At 53.1% G+C, this 22,697-nt stretch overlaps 1 protein-coding gene across 2 annotated transcripts; it reads left to right on the top strand.

The window, feature by feature from the left end:
- Positions 1-1,295: 1,295 nt before the first annotated feature.
- Positions 1,296-21,295, top strand: EDN3 (endothelin 3). Of its 2 annotated transcripts, XM_055306906.1 has the most exons (5): positions 1,296-1,522; positions 2,177-2,465; positions 17,687-17,860; positions 18,828-18,905; positions 21,217-21,295. In XM_055306906.1, exons 1-5 carry the CDS (start codon positions 1,471-1,473, stop codon positions 21,251-21,253), a joined length of 630 nt encoding a protein of 209 aa, XP_055162881.1. In that variant the 5' UTR covers positions 1,296-1,470; the 3' UTR covers positions 21,254-21,295. The 2 variants fall into 2 exon arrangements, with proteins under 2 accessions (XP_055162881.1, XP_055162889.1); XM_055306914.1 differs by lacking the exon at positions 21,217-21,295 and having other exon boundaries at positions 18,828-20,211.
- Positions 21,296-22,697: the final 1,402 nt, after the last annotated feature.

Genomic DNA, 22,697 nt, shown 5'->3' with positions numbered 1-22,697 from the left:
CTGTGGTCGGCACTGCCTTTGCTGTGAGGCCTCGGGTTCTCTCCCTGTGATGGCTGCACATAGGCTCACTCAGGCTTTCTCCTAGCATGGTGGCTGTGTTCAGAGGACCAGTGTCCCGAGGGAGGGAGCCAGGTGGAGGTTGTGGCACCTTTATGACTTCTGCTGCTTTCTATGGGAGGAGACAATGGGGGGAGTGTCAAAGGATTTGGGGACCTGTGTTAAGGTGACCACAGTGCCCTGAGGCTTGAGCAACTCCAGGGCTGCAGGTCTGTTTACCACCCTCAGTGTGGCCTGGCCTGGGACCTGGCCGTGCCTGAGGTTCCCTGGGAAAGCCAACTCCAATCCAGCACAAGTTGACGGGTTTGGCAGTGGCCCTGCGGGGACTGCCCAGTGCCATCTGGAGCACTGCCTCTGTGTATTGTCCACCCTTCTGGTCAGAGAGCTCTGGTAAGGGCAGGGTTCTGAGGCTTTCCAGGTGTTCTCAGAGGTCAGCAGTCCAGGGCCAAATCATTCGTTCATTCATCCGCTCACCCACAAATCTTCCTGTAGTGCTTCCTGCGTGCCCAGGCACCATTCACAGCTCAGATGGTATTGGTCACCGCAAAATAAGGCAACCCTTGTCTTCTGTGCTGCTCAGGGCAGAGGACGAGACTCAGGTGAGCCTCCAACATCACACGTGGACACTTGGAAAGCCTTGAAGGGAAGGGGGTTCGGGGGGAGGGACTTACTGAAGCCCCTCTTCTGTGCAGGGGGCCCAGACCGCTAACCTGCTTCTGGCTTGACTTTGCTCCCCTGCCACTGCCCACACCCACTGGCTCTGAGCTCCTGGGAGAGGCAGGGAGACACTGCCCGTGCCCGTGAGTCACGAGTGTAAAGTACGCCCAGGGCCTTGGCAGGACGGTCTGTGCAAGGGCAAGGTGTCATTAGGCGAACATTGAGAAATGTTGCTTTCCCATGGCCCCTGAGATAAAAGCCAGCAGCCTCCCGAAGCAGCCTGCTACCGCTGGCATTGCTGTGGGTGGGAGCTGCAGGTCCAGGGGCAGCGCGGCGGCGGGTGAGAGTGGGAGCGCGCGTGTGCGTGTGTGTGAGTGTGCGCGCGCGTGGCCTCGGGACAGCTGCCCCCGCCGCACGGCGCCCACCGCCCCGGCGCCGCCCCCGCTCCCCCCCAGCGCGGGGAGGCGACCCCCGGCGCGCCCCGGGTTCAAAGGCCCCGCGCGGCGGCCCCAGCCCCTCCGGGGGGCGGGGAGCGAGGGGGTGGTGCGGGCGCCAGAAAAGCCCGAGCCCACAGCCGGCCCCGCGCAGGGATGGGCAGCGCGCGCTCAAGAGTGTGACCGCGGCCGGGACGCAGCGAGCGAGCGCCGGGCTCCGACCCCGCAGCCGGAGGGCGAGGCCGCTGGGCCGGCCCGGAGCCTTCTCTCGGCCACAGGCGCCCGCGCTCCCGGCCCGGTGCCCCGCGCCCCACCGGGGTTCATGGAGCCGGGGCTGTGGCTCCTCTTCGGGCTCACGGTGACCTCCGCCGCAGGTAAGCGGGCGGGCGGGGCGGCGCGGCGCGCCTCTCCCGGCCGGGCGGGCGCACACAAAAGGACCCGGGGCCGGGGGCGCGGGGAAGGATGGATGCGTCGGGGGCGGGGGGCCGGGGGGGAGCAGCCGCGGCCGGGGCTCGCCACCCCCGGAGGCGCCTGGGGGCGGGCCGAGGGGCCGGCGGGAGCGCGACTGCCCGGGGGGCTCTCGAGGTTGCAGCCCACCGGCAAGCCAGAGATGCTGCCCGCCCTGGTGGCCGCGGTGAAGGTTTCAGACAGTTGGGAGCTTTTCAAAAAAGTTTGCCAGCTCTTCCGAAACCGTGCGAAAGTGATCGCGAAGTTTTCAACGGGGGCGAGTACCTTGCAGACTTTGCAGAAAGTGAAAATAGCTCGCAAGCTTTCCACCAAGTATGCACATAACTTGTAAACTCTTGGAAAACTGTGTAAATTTTTCAGAATGTGTGGCAGAGCTTGCAGACGTTACAGAAAGTGCAACTGGCCCGCAAACTTTGCAGAAAGTTTGGTTGTCCCCTTCCCCCCTCCCCACCCCCCCCCGCCCCCCTCCGGGTTTTTGGGAAGGGTGGTGGTGGTGTGTGTGTGTGTGGGGGGGTCTGCACACCCAGGAGCTCAGGAGCCTCTCAATCTGCCTCCTGCAGGATTGGTACCTTGCCCCCAGCCTGGGGACGCTGGCAAAAGCGGCGTGCCCGGGACCCCCCCTACAGCCAGATCTGAGGGGGACATCCAGGAGCCTGTGGCCATGACCGCAATGCAAGGTCCAAGTCCCAGAAGCCCCCAGCAGGAGCAAGAACCAGGTCGGTTTGGGGAGCAGGCATCCAAGGGGGGTCCTGTGCACCGCCGCGCGAGGCGCTGTACCTGCTTCACATACAAAGACAAGGAGTGTGTCTACTATTGCCACCTGGACATCATCTGGATCAACACTCCTGAGTGAGTCAGCCTAGCCCTGGGTGGTGGGAAGTGATTGGGAGGGCCGGCCCACATCTTCGCTCCTGGAGGTCCTCATCCCACCCCTGCCAGGTCAGCCCGGAGCCGACCCTGGCACAGCCTCCAGCTCTTGCTGGGGCCTCCTGCCAGCTCAGGCCTGGTCTGCAGGTCAGGGGTGTGGCTACCAGCTCCTCTGAGGGCCTGGCCTGGGAGAAACACAATCTCAGAGTTTCTGATCCGGTGGAAGGGGGAGCCCTCCCTCTGAGACAAATGAGCTGGCCAGAGGGATTAGACACCTGAGAAGTTCTTCTTGGATGGAGGAAAGTTATCTCCTGCCCCAGGGGCTGAATGGGCCCCCTGCCCTCGACCCTACCAGGCTCCAAGGAGTTTCAAATTCCTTGAAAGCAGCCTGCTCTCCAGAGAGTGCAGGGGTGGGCTTGGCAGGGCCTGGTGGAACCTTCCCAGGAAATGTGAAGTCCCACAGGGTACCAGGCTCCTATCCTCCCAGGGCTGGAGTGCTGACTGGTCCTGCCACCGGGCTGACCCCTGTCACCCATGTTGCCCACTGCCACCCACTGCCACCCACTGCCACCTGATGCCACAGACAGTCTCTCCTCCTCCCTTACAGCCCCTGAGAACTCTTATTGTGGGACCAAGGCCAGTGCCACCTGGAGTCCTGGGGTCTGCCTCGCTGTAAAGTCAACCTTCTTCCAATACCATGGGGTCGAGAGCGCTTGGTGGTGGGAGGATTTGACAGTGTCCCCCATTCACTTACTCCATCTGGGAACCTCCCTCTGCAGAAACATCACCTTACAAACAGGAAAGAGGGCTTGACCTTGCTCTGGTTACCTGCCTTCTGGGTTTTGCCATCCTGAACTCTCAAATCTGGGACTTGGACCAGATGTCTCCATGTTCCATTTCCCAGGTGTTCCTGGGACCTCGTGGGACTCCTGCTGGTGCCCTACTAGGGATTCTTATGGAGGAGCTTTCCCTGGGAATGGCAGCTTTGCTGTCATGTTTGAAGCCACCTTGATTCATGTCCCCATGGCTTCCTTCATCCTCAAACCTCTGAGCACAGTGGGTGACAGCTTCAACAGGCTCCCTTACCCACCTTGTTTCATGAACATGAGGGGCCAAGGAGGGTATCCCTGAGGGGTCAAGTAGCTTTCAGACCAGGTGACAGCATCTCGAAGCGCATCTGGGATAGATTTGGAAAGTGACCCAATTACCCCAGAATGGCAGACAGGGCTGGCTTCACTAAACCACCTTGACACTTGCTCAGGGTCCAGGCTCAGAGGGACTCATGCTCAGTTTAACACTATCCTGGAATTCTTAACTCTTTTTGAACCAGAGGCTCCAGTTTGCATGTCTATGCAGAGTCAGCCCAGGGCCAAGAAGATGCAGCCTCACCTTTGTGAGGAGAAGAGTGTGATGTGCAGTGGGGGTGGGGCTCCTTGTATTCTCAGATAATGACCAGAGTCTCCTCTTCTTGCAGCCTCCATCACCCTGACACCTGTCCTTTCTGATTCCTACCCCTACCCCCTTGTGATCTGACGAAAGTATCTTCTCAGAATCCAGGACGCAGGGATTGAGTCTCACCTTTGCTAGAGTCCCAAGCTGTCAATGTAGAAGGAGAAAGGAAAGCCAACTGAATTAGGGGCAGGGGGGCTGGGGCAGAGGAGAGAAGAGAGGAGGAAGGAGAGGGTTTGGAGTCTACTTCCATACTCTGCTTGTTGCCAGGCTCCTGGCACCAGCTGGAGGACTGACTGCTTGCCATGTGCCTGAGAGGCTCAGCAAATGCCCTCTGATCTGTTTGAAGCCCTAGCTCGTAATTCCAAGTTGTCTTATATGAATCCACGGACCTTTGACTTTTTCTAGGGCAGCCAACTTGCTGACGTCCCCCTCACAGTTAGATTGACCTCCTCCCCTCCTTCCTGACCCTGATTCATTGTAGACATTAGGAAAGAAGGATTAAATATGGTGTTGAGAGTTCTGTGTGCAACAAAAATGACAACAGCCAGATGAACATTTTGAAGTTAGACAAGCAAAATAGTTTTTATAAGGAAGGTTTTTCCAGATGCTCTTTCTCTTTTCTTCCTCCCTCCCACCCCCCGCCCCATGGTTGCCTCCCTCCTTCCCTTTCTTCCTTTCCTTCCAAAACTCGATAGATTCATAGACAGATCCATTTTGCTATCTTTAAACATCTTGGACAAGATTGTAATGTGAGAAAATGGGCTCTAGGGATGGAGAATGTGGGCCTTTGGAGAAATGGCAGGATGAAACATTGCTGAATTGGGCTGAAAGTGGAGAGTAATGAGCTCTTTTCTGGGTTCCCGTCTGTTTCCCTACCCACTCCCTGTTGCAGACCCTCCTGGTCTGTGAAGACTTCTCGAGCGTGTAATGTGCATCCAGGCCCTGCCGCTGGCCTGGATAGACCCCACAGTCCTCCTCTGCCTGGGAAGGACACCTGCGGGGTTGCAGGTCACTTGCACTGCATGTAAGGACCTGCAAGCTGCAGGTGGGACATGCAAAGTACTGCCGAGACTCTTTATGCATCTTCTGCGGAAGTTCAATATCCAGTGAGGGCTTGAGAGACCAGGGACTCCTGAAGTGTCTTGTGGGTGTAAGAGCTGAGGTCGCTGGCTCTCTCACATCCACCTACGTGCTTACTTCTTCCAGACCTCAGCTTGTTCAGCCGTCTCTGCACACATCCCGTGTTCAATAATGCTGGTTGGCTTTTGGTTAAGCCCCGCTGCCTGGAGGTTCGTCCTTTTGCTGAGTGTCACTGAGGTTCTGATCTGGATGCTTTCTCCCAGGAATGAGGCTTCTTGTTCCAGAGTGTGTGGATGCTAACCAGAGGCCCATACAGCCCGGCAGACACATGTGGGAATGTGCATTTTTTGAGGGGTGTTGCCCGTAACTTCCGCTGTAGCCTCCAGGAAGTCTGTGGCCCCAAAGAGGAACCAAATGTGTCTTGGATGGCTTGCACTTCCTAGGCCTGTGGAGGCGGCTGAGGCTACAGCTGGTCCGTGGCACCGTGTGGGTTTCATGACTTTCTTTAGCCATGTTAGGGAGCTCTCCCTCTCCCCCCGCCCCAAGCAATCCCACCACTGCCAACAAAAACAGAAACAAAACTCCAAATCAGAGAAACACAACCCATCTTATGATTGTGGAGAGTTTGTCAAGAATAAGATAACTAGGGAGAAGTAGTGAACAAGTAGTCCACGTGCTTACATGCTTGTACACCTGGGGCTGTTTGCCATGATGCTTGAACACCAGGAGTGTCCTAGGACACAGTGTGGGATTGTATTTGTCGGGTTCTCCGGAGAGACAGAACTCACAGGACGGCGTATGTGTGCATGTGTGTGTGCAGACATGCCTGTATAAATACGCACACACATGTACACACACAGCAGGTGATGTTGCAGCCTCAACTCTGGAGGCAGAACTCCTCCCTCTTCAGGCACCACCGGGTTTTTCCATGAAAGCCTTTGACTGATTAGACAAGGCCCATCCACCTCCTGGAGGGTAATCTGCTTTACCCTAAGTCTACTGATTTAAATGTTAATCACATCTAAAAAAAAGAAAACAAACAAACAAAAAACTTCTCAGCAACGTCTAGATTGGCATTTGACCAAATATCTGGCTCTGGTGGCCCAGCTAAGTCGACACATAAAATTAATCCCTCTCTTCCCACCACCATCCACCTGGCTGGAGAGTGAGCCATCCATCAAATGGCCGGTGGAGCTGCAGGATACCCAGCAAGGAGCTCCTCTGTGTTCCTTCCACTTTGTTCCAGGAACTGAGAGAACCTGCCATCTGCTAATCCGGCCAAGCACATAATGGGGGAGAGGCATTGTGTACTGTGATGGTGACCATGTTTTCCAAACAAAACTCCAAGCCATGTGATCTCATGACCAGGAGGAATGTATTTATGAAAAGAATGGTGTGCATGTTTGCAGTCTCAACTGTGGTGGAAAATCTAGACTCTACAACCCCTACTCGTGGGAAGGCGCCAGACCCAGGCACTCTGCTCTGTGTCCTGGCTGACTAGCTGTGTCACCTGGGTGTGTGGGGCCTTCTCTCAGTGTCCCCTGGGTGAGACTCCAATGCCAGTCTGACTCTGGGATAGGGATCTCACAAGATGACCAACCTGCCACCCTGGCTTCTTCAAAGCATGCCTCACTGACTCAGTCCAGCAAGAATGACATTTGTTTTGGGTTCTTTTACTCCCCAAAGAAGTAGAGTAAAAAAAGAAAAAAGAAAAGAAAAGAAAATGGTAATTAAAAAAACATTGAAACTTGTATTTTAATGTATTTTGCCACAAAAGGCAGCAATACCACAGATTCATCTCGGCCCCTGTGTTGTTCAAGAAAGTCATGTTCACATTTCCAAGAAGAGGCATTCCAAATGTTAGAACGTTCCAGAGAAATGGATGGATCCAGAACCCCAGCCTCCTGCTGATGCGAGGCCAGCTGTCTCCCCTCTGTGTGATTCCCCCAACCCATGACCCATGCTGGAGATGCAGCTGTGCAGGCATGGAAACAAACTCTTCCTGGCCCTCTTGATAATCACAGTGCTGAGGAGGAGGAGGAGGAAGAAGAAGAAGAGGAGGAGGAGGAAGAGGAGGAGGATGGCCAACGTTGACACAGAGTGAGGACGTGTGAGGAGGACACCAGAAAGGAGATGGGACATGGAATCTATGAACACTCAATATAGTGAAGACATGACCATCAGGATAGCTGTGCCACCTGAGGACTGTAAACCTGTTGGGGGTGGTGACCAGGGCCCATCCTGCCTGTCGTACCCCATTCTGTGGTTGGAGGGTGCCAGTGAGTACAAGGTTCTTTCTCTGGCACAGTAGAGGTCACCTCCATAGACCATCCATCCTGGGTCTTGCCCCAGCTCCTGAGTTGGAGCCGCACTGAGCGAGCTGCACCCTCGATGGCCAGGTAGGCGGTCTATTAGCATTCCATTAGAATAAGGTGTATGGACCTGGGGTAAAGGTGTGCCTGGCTGCCTCTGCTGCTGATAAGTAGCCTGATAAGGACGCTGGCCAAAGGTTGTTCCAGGCTCAGTGAGACTTGGTCCCGCCCTTTCTACCTCTCCTGTTTTCTATTGCTTCCCTCTACCCTGGACAAATCACTGGAATGTTTGGGGCTTGGTATCCTCTGGAGGCGCTGACCAGAGGCTCCCTCCATTAGTGGGGCGGTGCGGGCGGCCACTGGGCTCTGGCCTTTCGGGATGATTTCACTGATGAGTTTAGAACCGGTTTGTTAAGTGCCTCCTGGTGAATTCCTGGTGAGGGGTCTGTCTGCATGCTCCTGTGCTCCCCGGAGTGAACATGGAGCCTTGGGGTTTGTGGACAGAGGACCCTGCCCAGGGCCTGGAAGGCGCTGCCGGGAAGTGATTCCTGGAGACACTCTGCACACTGGTTTACAGAGAACCACTCTCGGTGCGCCAGTGAGCAGGACCCGTGAGAGAAGCTGCTGTTGGCCAGACTGGACGTGAGTTTGGATGTGGGGTTCTGACCCATGATGGCTTTGCTTGACTTTGTGTGAGTTTGTCTCCCCGTGTAACCATTTCTGCATCCTTTGAAATCTCGTAAATGTTTAGATCCTGGTTTTGAGTCCAAGTTGTGTATCTCTGAGGAGGCAAGATAAGTCTTTAGAAGTAGAGGGCCCTGGGGCTAAGTCTCAGTTTGTGGAAGAGGCTGGTGCACACCAGACAAGCCCACCATAGGGGTCACAGAGACTGAGATCCCCCTTCTGTGCCCCAGGGGAGGTGTGAGGAGGCTAAGGTGGTGGGAGCAGAGATGGGGTAGGCCTAAACACAGCCGAACCCCACGACGAGGGAGTGACTTGAGGCGAGGGGCAATTTGCTTTGTAGCAAGAAGGTTTGGAACGAAGGGCTTGACCTGGTGTGACCCTGGCGGGAGAATTTGAGTTTCTGCTAGATGAAAGGGACCTCACAGCTGGGAACTTGGCCTTAAATCTGAAGGCAGGTGAAAGGCTCTGACATCTCTGGTGTGGTTTATTCCTGCAAGAATTTAAAACAAAGGAAGCTGGGAGCAAACAGCGCTTTCCTCCAGGAGGCCCTGCGGCTGTGCTGGAAGCCAGCCCCACTCTCTGCTCCAGAGCCCTGGCTGGCCCCGACCCCCAGCACCTCCATGCACCTTTCATACCTCTAGGCAGCCCTGGGAAAGAAAGCACTGCTTAGCCTGCCACATGAGGAGGTGGCCAGCTCTCATTCTGTGTCTTGTTTCCGATAGAAACAAAGTTCCTTCGAACTGAATGTGCACATACTTTCCCCTACGTGGGATATGAGCCTGTCTTACTGCGAAGGAAGAGCTGCTCGTCCAGACACAGTTTGGGGTGCGTCTAAACCCCTGTGTCCCCAGCAAGTGTGGCTCAAATGGACTGACAGCAGAAAAGGGTATCCAGTTGCCCTGCTCAGCTGCGCCAGCTGGAAGCCTTGGGACGCCAGAGCTTTTGGAGAACTTGTCTGAAGGCTGAGAGGCATAGGCCTTCTCTTCTTTTACGGCCTGCTCAGGGCTGACTTAGCAGGATGACTCAGTGGGCAGTAAGCCCTGTGTCCTGGCCCAGTAACTTCAAAAATGAAACAGATTCATTTCGGGAGGCCATAAGAGGCAAGGAAGCCCAAAGTGACAATGGCACAAATGGCCCTGTTCCGCCTATAACTCGGGAAGTGTACAAGTTCTGCCAAAAGTCGGAAGCAGGTCAGCGAGAAATCAGAGATGTGTGTATCTTTCCTGGACTGTTTTCCGTGGGTTTCTTGCAGGGTGGAGGCTGGGGTGAGGCCAGGGACACACTCCCTCAAGGGTGGTCTTCAGGGATGTGCCCAAGAGTCTGTAGTAAACATAAATGGGATATTAAGGCAATATTTAAAAAAAATTAAAGCAGAAAGTTCATCATTAACAAAATACCAACATTTGTAGTATACGATCCCACACCATGCGTGCCTGGCTTGCCTCCCTCACCTTGCCCGGATCCCAACATTGGGTTCTCGTTTGGGGGTAAAGCCTGTATCCCTGCAGGGACTCAACTATTGTTAGTTTGAGGCGAGTGACCAATGCATCAGAGCTCCCTGAAGGACACGACCCAAGGACACAAACAACTAGATTAGGAGGAAAAGCAGTCTTTGTTACAGTTGCGCTGGCGAGTGGGTCTTTGTTCAGTAGCATTTTCCAGCCTTACAGTGAAATCTCTTCAAAATTAGCAAGGGTGTCTTCTCTGGCTTATGTGGATTATTTAAAGGATGTATGATGGTGTCTGTATTTTCTTTTTTTATCCTCCTGCAAATACCGCCACCCCCCATCCTTAAAAAAAGTACCTGCTCCTTATTTTACCGCCACTCTTTCCACGGCTGGGAACTATTTTGAGCCACATCTGTCTGCAGCTTTGCATAAACTTCTAATGAGGCCGTGCCAGACAGACGTAGAATTGCCTACATTCGACCTGGAATCCGTTAGGGTCACGGGGGGCTGGGGGAGAAACTCCAGCCTTCCCCCCATACACGCATTTGGGCCGCGCCAGATGGAGGGAAACCAGCTAATCTGTAGGATTTCGTAGACGCTTTCATTCCCCACATAGTGGTGGCGTTTGTTTCCCTAACTTCCTTTTTGAGCCGTAGCTCCTGGCGATCTCACACCACACTGCAAGCAAGGAGCTTTTTTCTGTTCCTCTTTCCTTTGGCCCCTCGTGCCTCCGTGTCTCCTTTAGTGGGCGTGTGGCTGTGTTTTCAGGAGGGATATGCCTGTGTTCTAGGGAGCTGGTGGCCTGAAAAGGCCAACAGACTCTGAAAAAGTCTGTGGCTTTGGCGTTATTTTTAAGTTTGTTTATATGGTAGTGGGACATAACAGTATAGGCAGAAGCATTACATGTACAGGTGTTGAGCCCTGGAGCCTCTTGGCTTGGGGGGCAGGGACCCCGCATTTAGCTGTGGTTTTATTATTGGAGTGAAGCGTCATGCCAACTCCGGCAGCCGGGCTGTTTGGAGACCGAGGGACACAGGTGTTGGAGAGTCTCTAGGTAGAACGTGGAGCTGGATGAACATTTCAGAGACCCAGCGGCCCTTTCCTTTCTCAGGCCCGGAGGGAAGGTGGTCACTGGGGACCCTCACCGAGCTAGTCTTCTGTTTGGACCAGAAATGCGGGTCTTCCTAGTGAAGCCACTCGTGTCACTTCTGGTGTCTCGATCATTTGTGCAACCTGGTTTCCCCCTCATGCCAGTGGTGTAGCCAGCAGGAGCTTCCAGTACCTTCCCCTCCATCTCGAGATATCTTCTCTCTGGGAAAAACCCTCTAAGGTGGGCCAGTTGAGGGCAACAGTAGAAATCCAAGAAATCAGCCAAGAAACCAATACACGTGGGAGATGGGATGTGGGCCAGAAGTAACAGGTAATTTAGACCTCACTCCTTCCTTCCCTCATTCATACAACACACAGTGATTGCTGAGCTACTGAGGTATTTCTGAGCACGGCTCTGAGCCAGACACTGCCTCCACTGCCCTGGGTGCAGAAGGGAACAAGGCAGAAAGGGTCAGTGGCTCCAGGTGGAAAGGTCTGGTGTTGCCAACCCCAGGGGACAAGAAGCAAGCCACATTACAGTAGAGTTGTGGAATCTACCCTCATTCTTGGCTCTGATTGGTGGGGGTCAATGCTCAACAGACTCTGAACATGCCTATGATTCCGGTGATATTCCCAAACAGTTCAGTCCTGGATGAACCCAAACGTACCCCCTCCCCGGCCTTTGGTAGGGTAGCATCCTAAAAAAAAATAATAATAATAAAATTAACTACCAACACACAACACATTGCTCACTTTTGATGTTTTCAAATACTGTAGGCTCACTGGCTGTTTGGGGGGCTGCAGGAGGAGGACTTTCCACACGGGCTGGTGGTGGGGCAGGCAGTCTCTGTCTTGGGGTCTTGCAACTTTAAGACGCGAGGATCTTCTGCAGTGGAGGCAAAGCTACAAATTGCCAGTTCACTTTACATTGTTTGTGAGCACAGGGCCTCTGTAGTCGTCTTTAGAACCAGAAAGCATGTGTGTGTTTTCCGCTTGTATAACAAGGTCGCTGAGGAGCTGTATTTCCTGGCCTGTTTTCTTTCCTGGAGACTGGAAGGGCCCCCTGTGGGTTGTCTGGCATGAGGCCTGGCCCGCAGCAGACTTGCACAAGCGTTTGAGGAGTGGACAAGGACTAGTTCGCTGGAGGGTGAACCTTCTGCGGTGGTCAGCTGACAGTCTGGGGCTGGGCTCTGAGCATCTTGAAACGGAGGAGAGCAAACAGGTATGCTTGCTCTCACCTGCCCAAAGGACAGTAGGAGCCAAAGCAAATATTTTATAGGAGAAAGGACTGGGAAGAAAGGACTCCAGCCAGCTTGGTTTGCTGGGTTTTGTCCTGACTTTGAACCCACTCTTTCATGTTTTGTGGCAATGAAGAAAATCTCTGCTTGTCCCCAGCAACTGGAGACTCTCTGGGTCTTCCTATTAAATCTGAGAGATCACGGTCACTTCCGTCTCAAGAAAATGAGTTCTGGATCAGCTAGCCATTGCTGGTCACAAGCCATGGAAAACCTAGTCTAGCTAACATGATGCCAGAGACGTTTGTGGAGAGGACACAGACAGGAAGAAGCAGTGCCAGCAGCGGGAAAGGGACTGGGACCAAGGGCCCCCAGGGCACAGACGCATGGACACCGCAGGGCGGGGAGCAGCTCCAGGGTACTTTCGGAGGTTGAGTTGCCCTCACCAGGCATCTTGGGAGAGACAGGGTCTCATGTGCCCAAGTGTGGTCACCTTATGAGTCCTTAGACAGGGGCAGGTGAGGGACATTGGCGGAGGGTCTCACGGAGACCTCACACAGTGGGGAGGGATCACCACCCCCACCCCAGGAAAGAGAAGTGCTTGGATTCTGGGAGATGAGGCAGCCAAGCTTGGCCTTGGGCTCTAGAGAATTCTGGGCTATCAAGTCCTCTGACAGGGGTGTTCCCATCTCCTCACCTTTGTGCTTAGCAGGTGCTCTGGGTGCTCGTGGAAGTGAATGGCCACATCCTGTAGTGAGTGAGCCTCCTGTCGTGTGGGTCAGAGCAGAGCGCTTACCTAGCGCCTCTTTCTGGCTAAGGTGACTGAGGCAGGGAGTGAAGGTGAGCCACACTTTCTTCCTTGCCCAAGAGGAAAATTCTAAGCCTGGATGAGCAGGTCAGTGATGCCTGCTGCTGAAGGAGTTTAATAAAGTCTGAAATGGAGCCGTCGTTGGAGAGCATGCTGGGCTTGAGAAGTTCTCAGGGGAGCGGTCACAGGTATCTAATGGCTGCAGGTGCTGGCCTGCCAGTGGGTGGTCGTTGGTGTCCCAGTCCGGGGGCGGGACGGGTCTGCGGATCATGCCCTCTGTTCGGTACGGCCCCAGGGCCACAGGTGAAACTGCCTTTGCTTCCCATTTCAGCAGGGGGAGTGTGAACAAAGGGAATAGGTCATCAAGTTGACTTTCTGACCAAAATGAGACAATCTATTTTTTGCGGAGACGCTCAGAGGGAACACAGACTTTTAAAATTGTGAGCAACTGTAGTTATAAAAATTGTATCAGGTTCTGATTTTGTCACTCTGTCCTATGACCTGTGTGGCTTTGCTCTGTGAGACAAGCCACCAGACTGGGTGGTCAGGTCAACACAGATGCCCCCTGAAGGTCAGGCAGAGAATAAAAGTGAGCAAAGCAGGGAAGGTATAGAAGCACGGGGAGTGGCAGGGACTGGGGCAGAATGGAGCCTTTCTGCCCCATCTCTGACTTTGTGGCTCAGCTCCAGACGATCATTGTCATGGTGGAGAGTGGGGTTGGCGTTAGTATAGCTTCTAGTTATTCAGGAGAAGCTGAGAGTTGGGATATTCATGTAAAATTTTCAAATTAAAAGAAAAAAACCAACCCTCTGTTGATTGGTTGAAACCCATAAAATGCTAATTTGCTAACCCTTATAGTAGATGAAAGCTGTGTGGGTATGTAGGGTCACTTGTCTGTCTTGTTCATCGATGATCCCCCTGAGTGTCATCTAGTGCCTGCGCATCAAAAAACATTCGGCAGATATTTGTTGAATGCCTCTCAATGGAAGGAAGTAAAAACCGAGTTTTCAATGGCAGTCTCATAACTTTCCTCAGAAATTAGATTTTGACCAATGAGTCTTTGGCTGGCCTTGGCGAATGTCTGTATCTCTCCTTTAAACTTCAGGTATAGCCACCAGTTTCCTGACCAGAAAGATGGAGGTCACTAATTCATTTATGAAAAGGCAACACCGAACTTAAAAACAAAATCTAAAAAAAACAAAACAAAAAAGCCAACTTTCCTTATTTAAAAACTTCTTGCTGAGAGAAATCAAGTGCTTTCAGTGCGATATATGGATGAAGAATGAATATGGGGGATTTGGAAATTTAATATTTAATAACATTTATATATGACATTTGGGGAAAGCGGTAAATAAGGAACACTGTGATAAATAAGACTCTGGCATCACCATCGCTGATCAATAATGTACGTAGGTTGAGGGACAATTTATTACACAGAGACACATAACGCTAGACGTCGCATATGTAGGTATGCTGGAAGACTGTTTTGTTTTGTCTAAGAGCATTTGGATTGATCTTCTCATCTGCTTCTCTTTTGTATGGAGCTCTGTGTTACAACTGAAACATGAGCAGATGGAAGAGCTGCCTACTTTTTACAAAGAATCGCATTCTCCAAGCCCTCCTGTTCAATAGTAGCTACACCAGTTGGTTGGAGAGTATGCTGATCAAAGGTTCTCGGCCAATTGGACTTCATTTTCATGGTTCCACCATTAGGTCCTTCCAACTCACTGTTGAAGAAACATTAAAACATGAGAAAGGGCACCAAGACAAATGAAGTCCAAGTGCTTCTTAGATGGGCCGTGCAGATGGACAGAGCAGCCAGGAGGAAGCGTGGCAGAGAATGGCATTGTTGTGCCATATGGCACTCTGGCTCCTTTATTACTTGGTCACACATCTCAAGTGCAGGCCGAGTAGGTGGGATTTTTCTGCCTGATGACAACTCACTTGAATTCCCAGACCACATAAGCAGCAACGAGAGCTATCATTAATTTACTGGTAGCCCTTTGCTAACTATTTTACATGCAGTGAGGCGCATCAGTCTGGCCAACAGCCCTTTTGTTGATCAGAAAGCTGTCGAGAGGGTGGAGTGACCATCACGTAAGGGCTTGACAACCCAATAATGGAATCACCAACTAACCTTTCTCTGTGCTCTGTGTACCTTGCACATCCTGTATATATTGGCTTGTAATGTTTCCTCCACCTGGTTTCATACCCCAGGAGTAGGACATGAATCCTGAAGACCTTTCTATATCCCCATCACACTCAGATTAATGGTAGAGACATATATATGTATATGTATATATGTATGATATGCTCGGCAAATGTTGGAGATTTCTTTGTAATGAATTTTGTGGCTGTTGAACTTTACAGGTTAGAAAGAATCCAGTCTTACCAGACTAGATTATCTCACAATTACTACCAGCTCCTCAGTCAACAGCCTTCATTGGCTCAGTCTCGTGCTGGGTCCATGGCAGGTACAAAAGAAGAAGACCAGCCTTCTATTCTTGAGGAGCTGGTGATCCGCATTTAAGTCTAAACAGTGTAGTCCCCTGTCCTGTACTGTGTGGGTTCAATGGCTATGTCTGACCTCCCTCTGGCCATGTCTCCCACTCCATGGGATTAAAGCCCCTTCTAGAACGTGCTCCAGGTAATCAGGATCCTGGAATCCTTTACCCAAATGTCCCCAAGCCCACTCCCAGGGCCTGTGCAAGTAGGTATGTTCCAGAGTCTGACACCAAGGGATAGGACAGGGCTCCAGGCACATCTCCTAAAGCCCTCAGGGTGGCCAAGGGGTGGATGAGGCCCCCTTGGTGTAGGACAGAGTAGGGTGGAAGAGAGGGTGCCAGACCTCCTTGGAATGGCCACATTGCAACACTCCAAGGAGACCCAAGATTCTAAATTCAAGGTTGGACTTCCAAGGTGTTTTATTTTATTTTTTTTCCAAGGTGTTTTAAAGCTATATTTGTTCAGGTAGAAAGATAGAACTGTCTTATTTAAGAGCTTATCAGATTGATTTTAAAACTTTGAACCACTGTGTTCGCTTTGGCAGCACATATACTAAAAACGTTGACCCATGGGCCTCCATTGGACCTGGAGCCTTACTAGAGGTTGGCTCTTCTGTGGTCTTGGGCACCTTCTAAACCTTCCAGTTGCTCAGCTTCTCTCCTTCCCCCAACCCTGGCTGAAGTCAGCCCATGGGATACCACACTTGGATGCCCAGGGCTTGTAGCAGGAGTTTCTCATCCTTCCTGTGGGGAAGAGGACAGGGTGCTGTGTCTCTCTGTAAAGTAAACACTCTTTGAAAATCATGAGGGTTCATTTGCATACGAGCTCTTTGCACTTGGCTGCTGAGAAAGCCTTCACATTTCTCTATTAACAAATACCTCGTTGCCTCCGTTTCCTTAGTTAAAACACTCTGGAGTGTTTTCATTGAAGTCGAGTGGCTCTGCACACACAAATGCACAATCAGCTGACAGCAATTTCAAAATTGCAGGTCTTGCTGTTGATGGAAAAATGGGAGCTTGGTTATTCCTGTGTGTAATTTTCACCAAGAAATGGGGACTGGGTTTAATGTCAACGCTTTGAGGTCTAATGCAGCCCAGTTACTGGACAAATACACCTTTAGCCAAATCCTGCCTTATAGCAGTGTCTGTATATGTCTTGTCCGCATGTGCCTGCCCCCGGCCCTGTTGCTGAGAAGAAATGGGGTGTCAGCACATGTTCAGCTCAGAACAGGACCAGACCCTGCTTACTTTCCCCATCTTGGGGGCACAGACTGTTCAACTCCAGGCCTTCTTCAAGGGCAGGAGGAGCCCACCTTCTACCGATCAGGTAGGAACCCACCACAACGCAGAGCACGAGAAAGGAAGTGGGGTTGCGATGCCCCTTGTTCTGGCCTCCAACCCAGCAAGGGGAAGTTGGTTCGGAGCATCAGGTCACGGAGAGTTGCCCCCCCCACCGCTACTCGGCCCCCACCACCCTGAAAGGGCTCCATAGTGTGTGTTTCGAATTAAAGTAAATCCAATTTTATTTTATTTTGAAAACACAGAAAGGATGTCAGAATCCCTTTGAGGCGGATGATTGGTGATACTCCATGGGGCTCACAGAAACCAAGGTGGTTCATCTTGGAAAACCAGGCCCTATTGGAACAGTAACTTTTGGCCACAGAATTTCCTCTGGTAATTAGCAATTTGTCCCCCAGTCCTGTTCAATAGTGCTAATGAATTAAGTATATGCTTTTAACTTTTTCCACCACACTGCCTCCTGGCAGTCTTCTTCCTTCTCTGGAGAGTGATGGTTTGGATGCACATGAGCATAAGAAAGAGACAAATGTTAATGGTTCCAAGTGACACCATCACCCTCCTCCCCGCTCCAACCATAAATGAGATTGGTAAACAGCTTTAGACTTTTTAATAAGACTTTTTAAATAAGCCTTTTCCCAAGGCCAGTTCTGTCCTTGGCTGTGTCTTACAGGGCGCAGGGGGTCCTCTGATGTTTGTGTTTTCTAAGAAACGGCGTTGGGGCCAGGATGCATCTGTAATTGCATTTGTGTATTCCCGTCAGAGCAGACGGCGAGGCGAGGCGACGTGCGCACAGAAGACACTGGGCCTCGGGCTGACAGGGTGCGGCCGGCGGGCCTTGGGCTGGGGGCTGGGCAGGCCTCTTCCTGGTACGGAGGGCAGACCCAGGCATGGGGCACCAGCATGTGGGTCATCCGGCTGTCCTTGCACAGGGCTTGGGAACAGGGAGACACCCTAGAACTGCCCAGAAGGGGGCACCCTGGATGTGTGAGAGGTGGGCCCAGGGCAGTGCCCACCTTTCCTCCCCCACAGCCCTCCACCTCTCTGGCCCCTCGGCTCCAGGGCACTTTGGGGTGCTTGGGGAAAACAGGGCTTAAGATTGCCTGCAGAGGCTTCCAAGGCCCAAAGCCTGGGGGAGCATGTGGACACCAGTTCTGGAAGTGTGGCTGCACCCCATCACTTCTGCGGCGGCCAGGGTCTCCCAGCCGCGGCCAGCTCCGTGGAGATGCCCCCTGAGTGGGGAGGCCAGGCGGGCTTGTCCACATGCAGCCCTGACGCTACTCTGTCCTTTGCAGACGGACTGTGCCCTATGGACTGTCCAACTACAGGGGGAGCTTCCGTGGCAGGAGGTCCACGGGGCTGTTCCCGCAGAGCCCACAGCCCTCCAAGTGGACACAGCGCTGCGCTTGTGTGCAGAGCCAGGACAGCGCCTGCTTGCACTTCTGCACCCGCACCCTGGCTGTCAGCAGGTATGACGCTCATCTCCCGGCAGATCTGCAGCCCGGCAGTCTGCTGTGTGGGGCGTGGGCAGGGGTGCAGGGTGTGGGGTGGGGCACGGGGTCTGGTGGGGCTTGGCAGGCCCTGGCTGCTGTGGTCCTGCAGGCCTCCCCGCAGCACCTATGCGCCCTCAGCTCCAGGAGGGTAGGTGGGTGCTGCGTGCAGTCACCTTGCTGCCTTTCAGAACGGAGCCCGCAACATGGCTGCGGCTGTGTCTGGTCTCCAGACACACTTCTGGACGGCCCAGCACTTTGCCAAAATTTGAATAAGTTGCCAATATTTAAAAATTGAAGAATTACCCACCCCTGCCAAATGTGTATTTTTAGCTTCTTCAAAAACAGCAAATGGGACCATCTGGTCTTATGGGGCCCCACGTCCCCTCCTGGCCAGTAGAGGCTGGAACCGAGGGGGGGGCCACTCACATCTGAGGGAGACATGCTGCATGTGTTCACCTGCATTACCTGTCATCTTACTTTGAGGACCCCAGGGGCCCTTGAGTTTGAGACCCTGTAGCCTACTCTGGCTGCTGAAGAGAAGTTTGTGAGTCTGTGCAGACCTGAATAAATGAGCAGACCCCAATTTGGAAGACCCCTCTCCGGGCTTGACCCAGAGAGGCCATTCACATTGGCATTCACTCAATGGGCAGGTGCCGTGGTGGTCAGGGACCCAGGACTGCTGTTGGAAACCCCAGTGCCAACCTCATTTTTCTTCTTGGCTTCCTAACATCTGATGAATAACTGAGGAACAAGTTGACATTGTGCTTTGGTCGAAATCCACCCACTGTGTGCTCAACCCTAGGAAACCGTGCCTGAGACGTGGTCCTTGGGAAATGCTGCTAATGTGCTCGTGGGTGGGGAAGAGGAAGTCCTAGTTTGACACTGAAAAACCAGCCACATGGAAATGCAGGTTGATTCATTAAAACCAGCTCTCTCCCCACAGGAATTCAAGGACAGCAACAAATTCTGACAAAGAGGAAGAGCCAGCCAGCCGTGGCAACGGGGGGCTGCGTCCAACGAGGTGAAACTTCCTTCTGAGGCATCACACCCTTGGGGACACGGAGGATGTGAGGGTGGCATGTGGTCTGAGAGGTCAGCCGGCGGGAATCCTGGCATGCATGGGACGCTGCATCACAGGGGGCTGGGCGTTGGGTAGATTGTCTCTGGGGACAAAGCAGGCTGAGGCTAGGACAGTCACTGTCATTGCCCTTCCCCTGGCCAGTTGACCCCTTGCATCCCTTGTAGCTTTAGAGCAGTGACACCTGGCTCTGCATTTTGCTGGGCCCAGACACAGCTAGCTGGCCACTGCTGCTTAGAGACCACCCGACCCCACCCCACCCCCGGCTCATCTACCTGGGCCCAGATGTCACTTTTTCTGGAAGCAACATGTGGTCGTTCCACAAAAAAAAAGAAATCATTTATTCTTTTCAGCAGCTGATTCTGGACAGAAGTGAATTATAGCAGCTTGGCTTGGCAGCGAGCCCCCCATGTTCCCCCACTGGTGTTATTTTTTTTAACCCGCTTGTCTTTTTTGTAGCAGAGATTCTGAGGGTTTCCTGCAGCCAAACTGGGTTTATTTGTCATTCTATCAATCAGAAATTGTTATTAATGGCTCGCCTACACATCTGCAATGGGATGGTAATTTATGTCCATAATAATAGCCTGGAGGTGGCTTGGGTCCCTACAGGGACTGATCAAGGGAAGATTAAACCATGCTCAGTATACAGGAGGCTTTCCAAATTGGTGGCAGTGGCTTCTAGGCATCCAGAGAGATCCGTCAGCATCCATAATACAAACGGAGAGGAGGGGGCGGGTGAGGCGGCCGAGAGAGGCCCCAGGAGAGCACGAGCCAGGCTCCAGCTGGTCCCTGCCTTGCCTTTTTGGTCTTTCTCCTTTTTCTCTCTTCTCGCCCCAAACCCACACTCCTCTCAGTGAGGGCGGGATGTGATTAAAGCCATCCATCCTTTGCATCATTTATTCATCCACTCATGCATTCATTCAGCAAAGATGCGTCATGCACCTGCGTCGCGCTGGGCACTGTTCTAGAAGTCGGGGACACAACGGGAAAAAGGCGATAGGTCTGTCTTTGCAGAATTTAAGCAGAGGGAAAGCTGACAGCAGACAGATGCAGTCGTCCCCTGATCCACGGCCCGTGGTGGACACCTGGGACCACGGGCACCATCGAGCTCTGTCTGGACTGTGTTTTCTCCTCCATGGACACACCTATGGGAAAGTTTGATTTATAAATTAGGCACAGAAAGGAGTGACAATAACCCATAATCAACTAGAAGAAGCATCACAATCTACTGTAATAAAAGTTACATGAATGTGGTCTCTCTGTGTCTCTCAAAACATCTTGGTCTGTACTCACCCTCCTTGTGATGAGGGGACACGATAAAATACCGCGTGAAGCGATGAGCGAGCTGGATACACAGGCCTGTGATGCAGTGTGAGGCCACTAGGGACCTTCTGACACTGGGTCGGAAGCAGGGATGTCTGCTTCTGGGCCGCAACTGAAACCACATGTAAGAGGGGGCCCCTGTGCATACAATGGTACAGTGAGATGCACGAAGGAGAACAGGAGGGCAGGATCAGGATAGGACGTGCAGGCGGTGGTTGCTGTTGGGGACTGGGTGGGCAGGGTGGTCTCGCCGAACAGGTGTCCTTGGCTTTGGGACCTGCAGGAAGTCAGGGTGTGAGGCAGGGGGCTGAAGAAGGGGAGGAGATTTCAGGCAGGGAGAACAATAAGGGCAAAGGACTTATTGTGGTAGGACTGTGCTGGGTACATCCAAGGCAGGCAAGAGAGCCCTGCACAGAAAAAGCATGAGGCTGCTTTCACTGTCGCTGCTGTTACTGTTCCGTCGAACGTCCGAAGGACGAGGAAGATAGCACAGGTGTCCCTTCAGGGCCTGGAAAGGTTGTCCTTCCAGGTCTTTACAATTCACATAAAGCTCCTGTAGGAACTTTATTTGGGAAGAAAAGTCTTTTTCTTATAAGTCGTGGTCCCTACCTTCTTGCGAGACTCAAGTGAGTAATTTCTAGTCTCCCGTTCTCAGAGTGGAAGCTGCCCCCATCCCGAGCTTGCGATAATCAAAGATGTGACCCGGCTGCGGGGCAGCTCCCAGTCGGTGTCTGCCCCATGTGACTTATTCACACCTTCCCGGGCGGGCGGGTGGCAGGCTCCGAAATTGCCCAGAGGCGCCAGGGTGAGAAGGCTCAGCACGAAGCAGGAAATGGGGCTGGAGAGGGAGCGGGGGAGTCACCTTTTTCAGGTGGGAAGAACCCTGAGGCATAGCATCCCCGTTTGTCTTGTGCCCCTTTCTCCAAGTCAGGTTGAAGCCAAGGACAGATGGAGGGAGCAGACCCTAGGCCTCCAGCACCAAACGCTTGCCCGGCAGCGCCCCCCCCCGCCCCCCGCCCCCGGCCTCCCTGGCACCCTGCTGGCCTCTCTGCTGTGTCAGGAACCCCTGCTGAAGCAGGCCTACAGCACCCCATCTCGGGGTCTCTCAGGCCCTGCTCCTTCCCGCTTCCCGTTCCCACCTCCCAGAGGACAAGGAATCAGTTGGGCCCCAGGGTGGGCGGCAGTGAGAAAAACCCACCCGGAGGGTCACTTAACAATCCACCCCGACCCCAAGAATGCCCCGGTCCTGACGCCCCGGTTTCTGTAATGGGTAAAATGATCCCAGATGTGCCCCGGAGCCTGACGCCCACGGCTCGGGTTTCAGGCAGGAAATTGTTTCTGGAGCGGCTCGGCCCGGTGGAAAGCCACTGGCTGGCTGTCGGCTTCTCTTGGAGAATACTTGGGTCCTAGCTCACGTTGCAAATGCGAACACGTGTCCCCGTGTAACCGACGGAGCGGGAGCACGGGCACGCGACATCCGCGTCCCTACACACGACGGGCACGCGGTGTGAGTGCTGAGGGCGCCCGCCGGCGATTCTGGAAGCCGATCGTAGCTACAGGGGAGTTGAGGACTTTGAAGCTTCTAGGATGTCGACAGGAATTTTCAGCTGTGCGTGGCACCCACTGGAAGAATGTCACCTGAAAAAGAGAGAGAAAAAGAGAAAAAAGAAACTTTGATGGTTGTGCCCAGGAAAGGAGTAAATGAGAATCCGTGGGCCTTGAACCCGGGGCAGGCGGCTGGGAGCCTGTGCCCGTTCGGGGACTGGCTTTCTGTGGTCGTCGTGGACAGTGAGGCCAGGGGACCCCAGGCCTTGTTCCCGGGGAGCCGCAGTAAAGGCAGCCAGCTGCAGCTCCAGGCTATTTGGGCGAATATTTGCTTTCATGAATAAATGTGGATCTTTGGGGAATGGCTTCAAAATAAGCCACAAATGCAAACTCTTTGTAAATTATGAAAATTCCTATTTATCTATATAATTGGCAATCACTGGGGATTGTAATGCCCGGCAGTTCACGATCTGTTTCAGCTGCGCTTTTACGGCCAGCGCAAGATTATGGTGCATATCTGACGGAGCGAAGCCGTGGCCCCGTCACCACTGGGGACAGGCCACCTCCCTGAGACCCCCTTGCCCCCTGCCCCCCTGCTGGTAGAGAGGCAAGAACCCGCATTTGAGGCATGCCCGGGTCACCACGCAGAGAAATTTGAGGTGGTGGGTGACCGAGCGTTGGCCTTGACCAAATGTTAAGTTATTATAGGTCTAAAAGTGAGGATCGACCACGAGGAAACCGAAGGGGCTGGTTCGCTGGCAGGATTGTGTACAGTTTAGAGAAGCAATTATTTATTGTGAGACTTGACTTCTTTACTTCAACTCTTTTATGTGGGCCTGTTAAAAGTAAAGCCGCTGTGCATAGATT

The sequence above is a fragment of the Nyctereutes procyonoides genome, unplaced genomic scaffold (genome assembly GCF_905146905.1).
Source record: "Nyctereutes procyonoides isolate TBG_1078 unplaced genomic scaffold, NYPRO_anot_genome, whole genome shotgun sequence".
Lineage (NCBI taxonomy): Eukaryota > Metazoa > Chordata > Mammalia > Carnivora > Canidae > Nyctereutes > Nyctereutes procyonoides.
The sequence above is the reverse complement of the archived record's forward strand: the minus strand, read 5'-3'. Positions and strand labels throughout refer to the sequence as shown.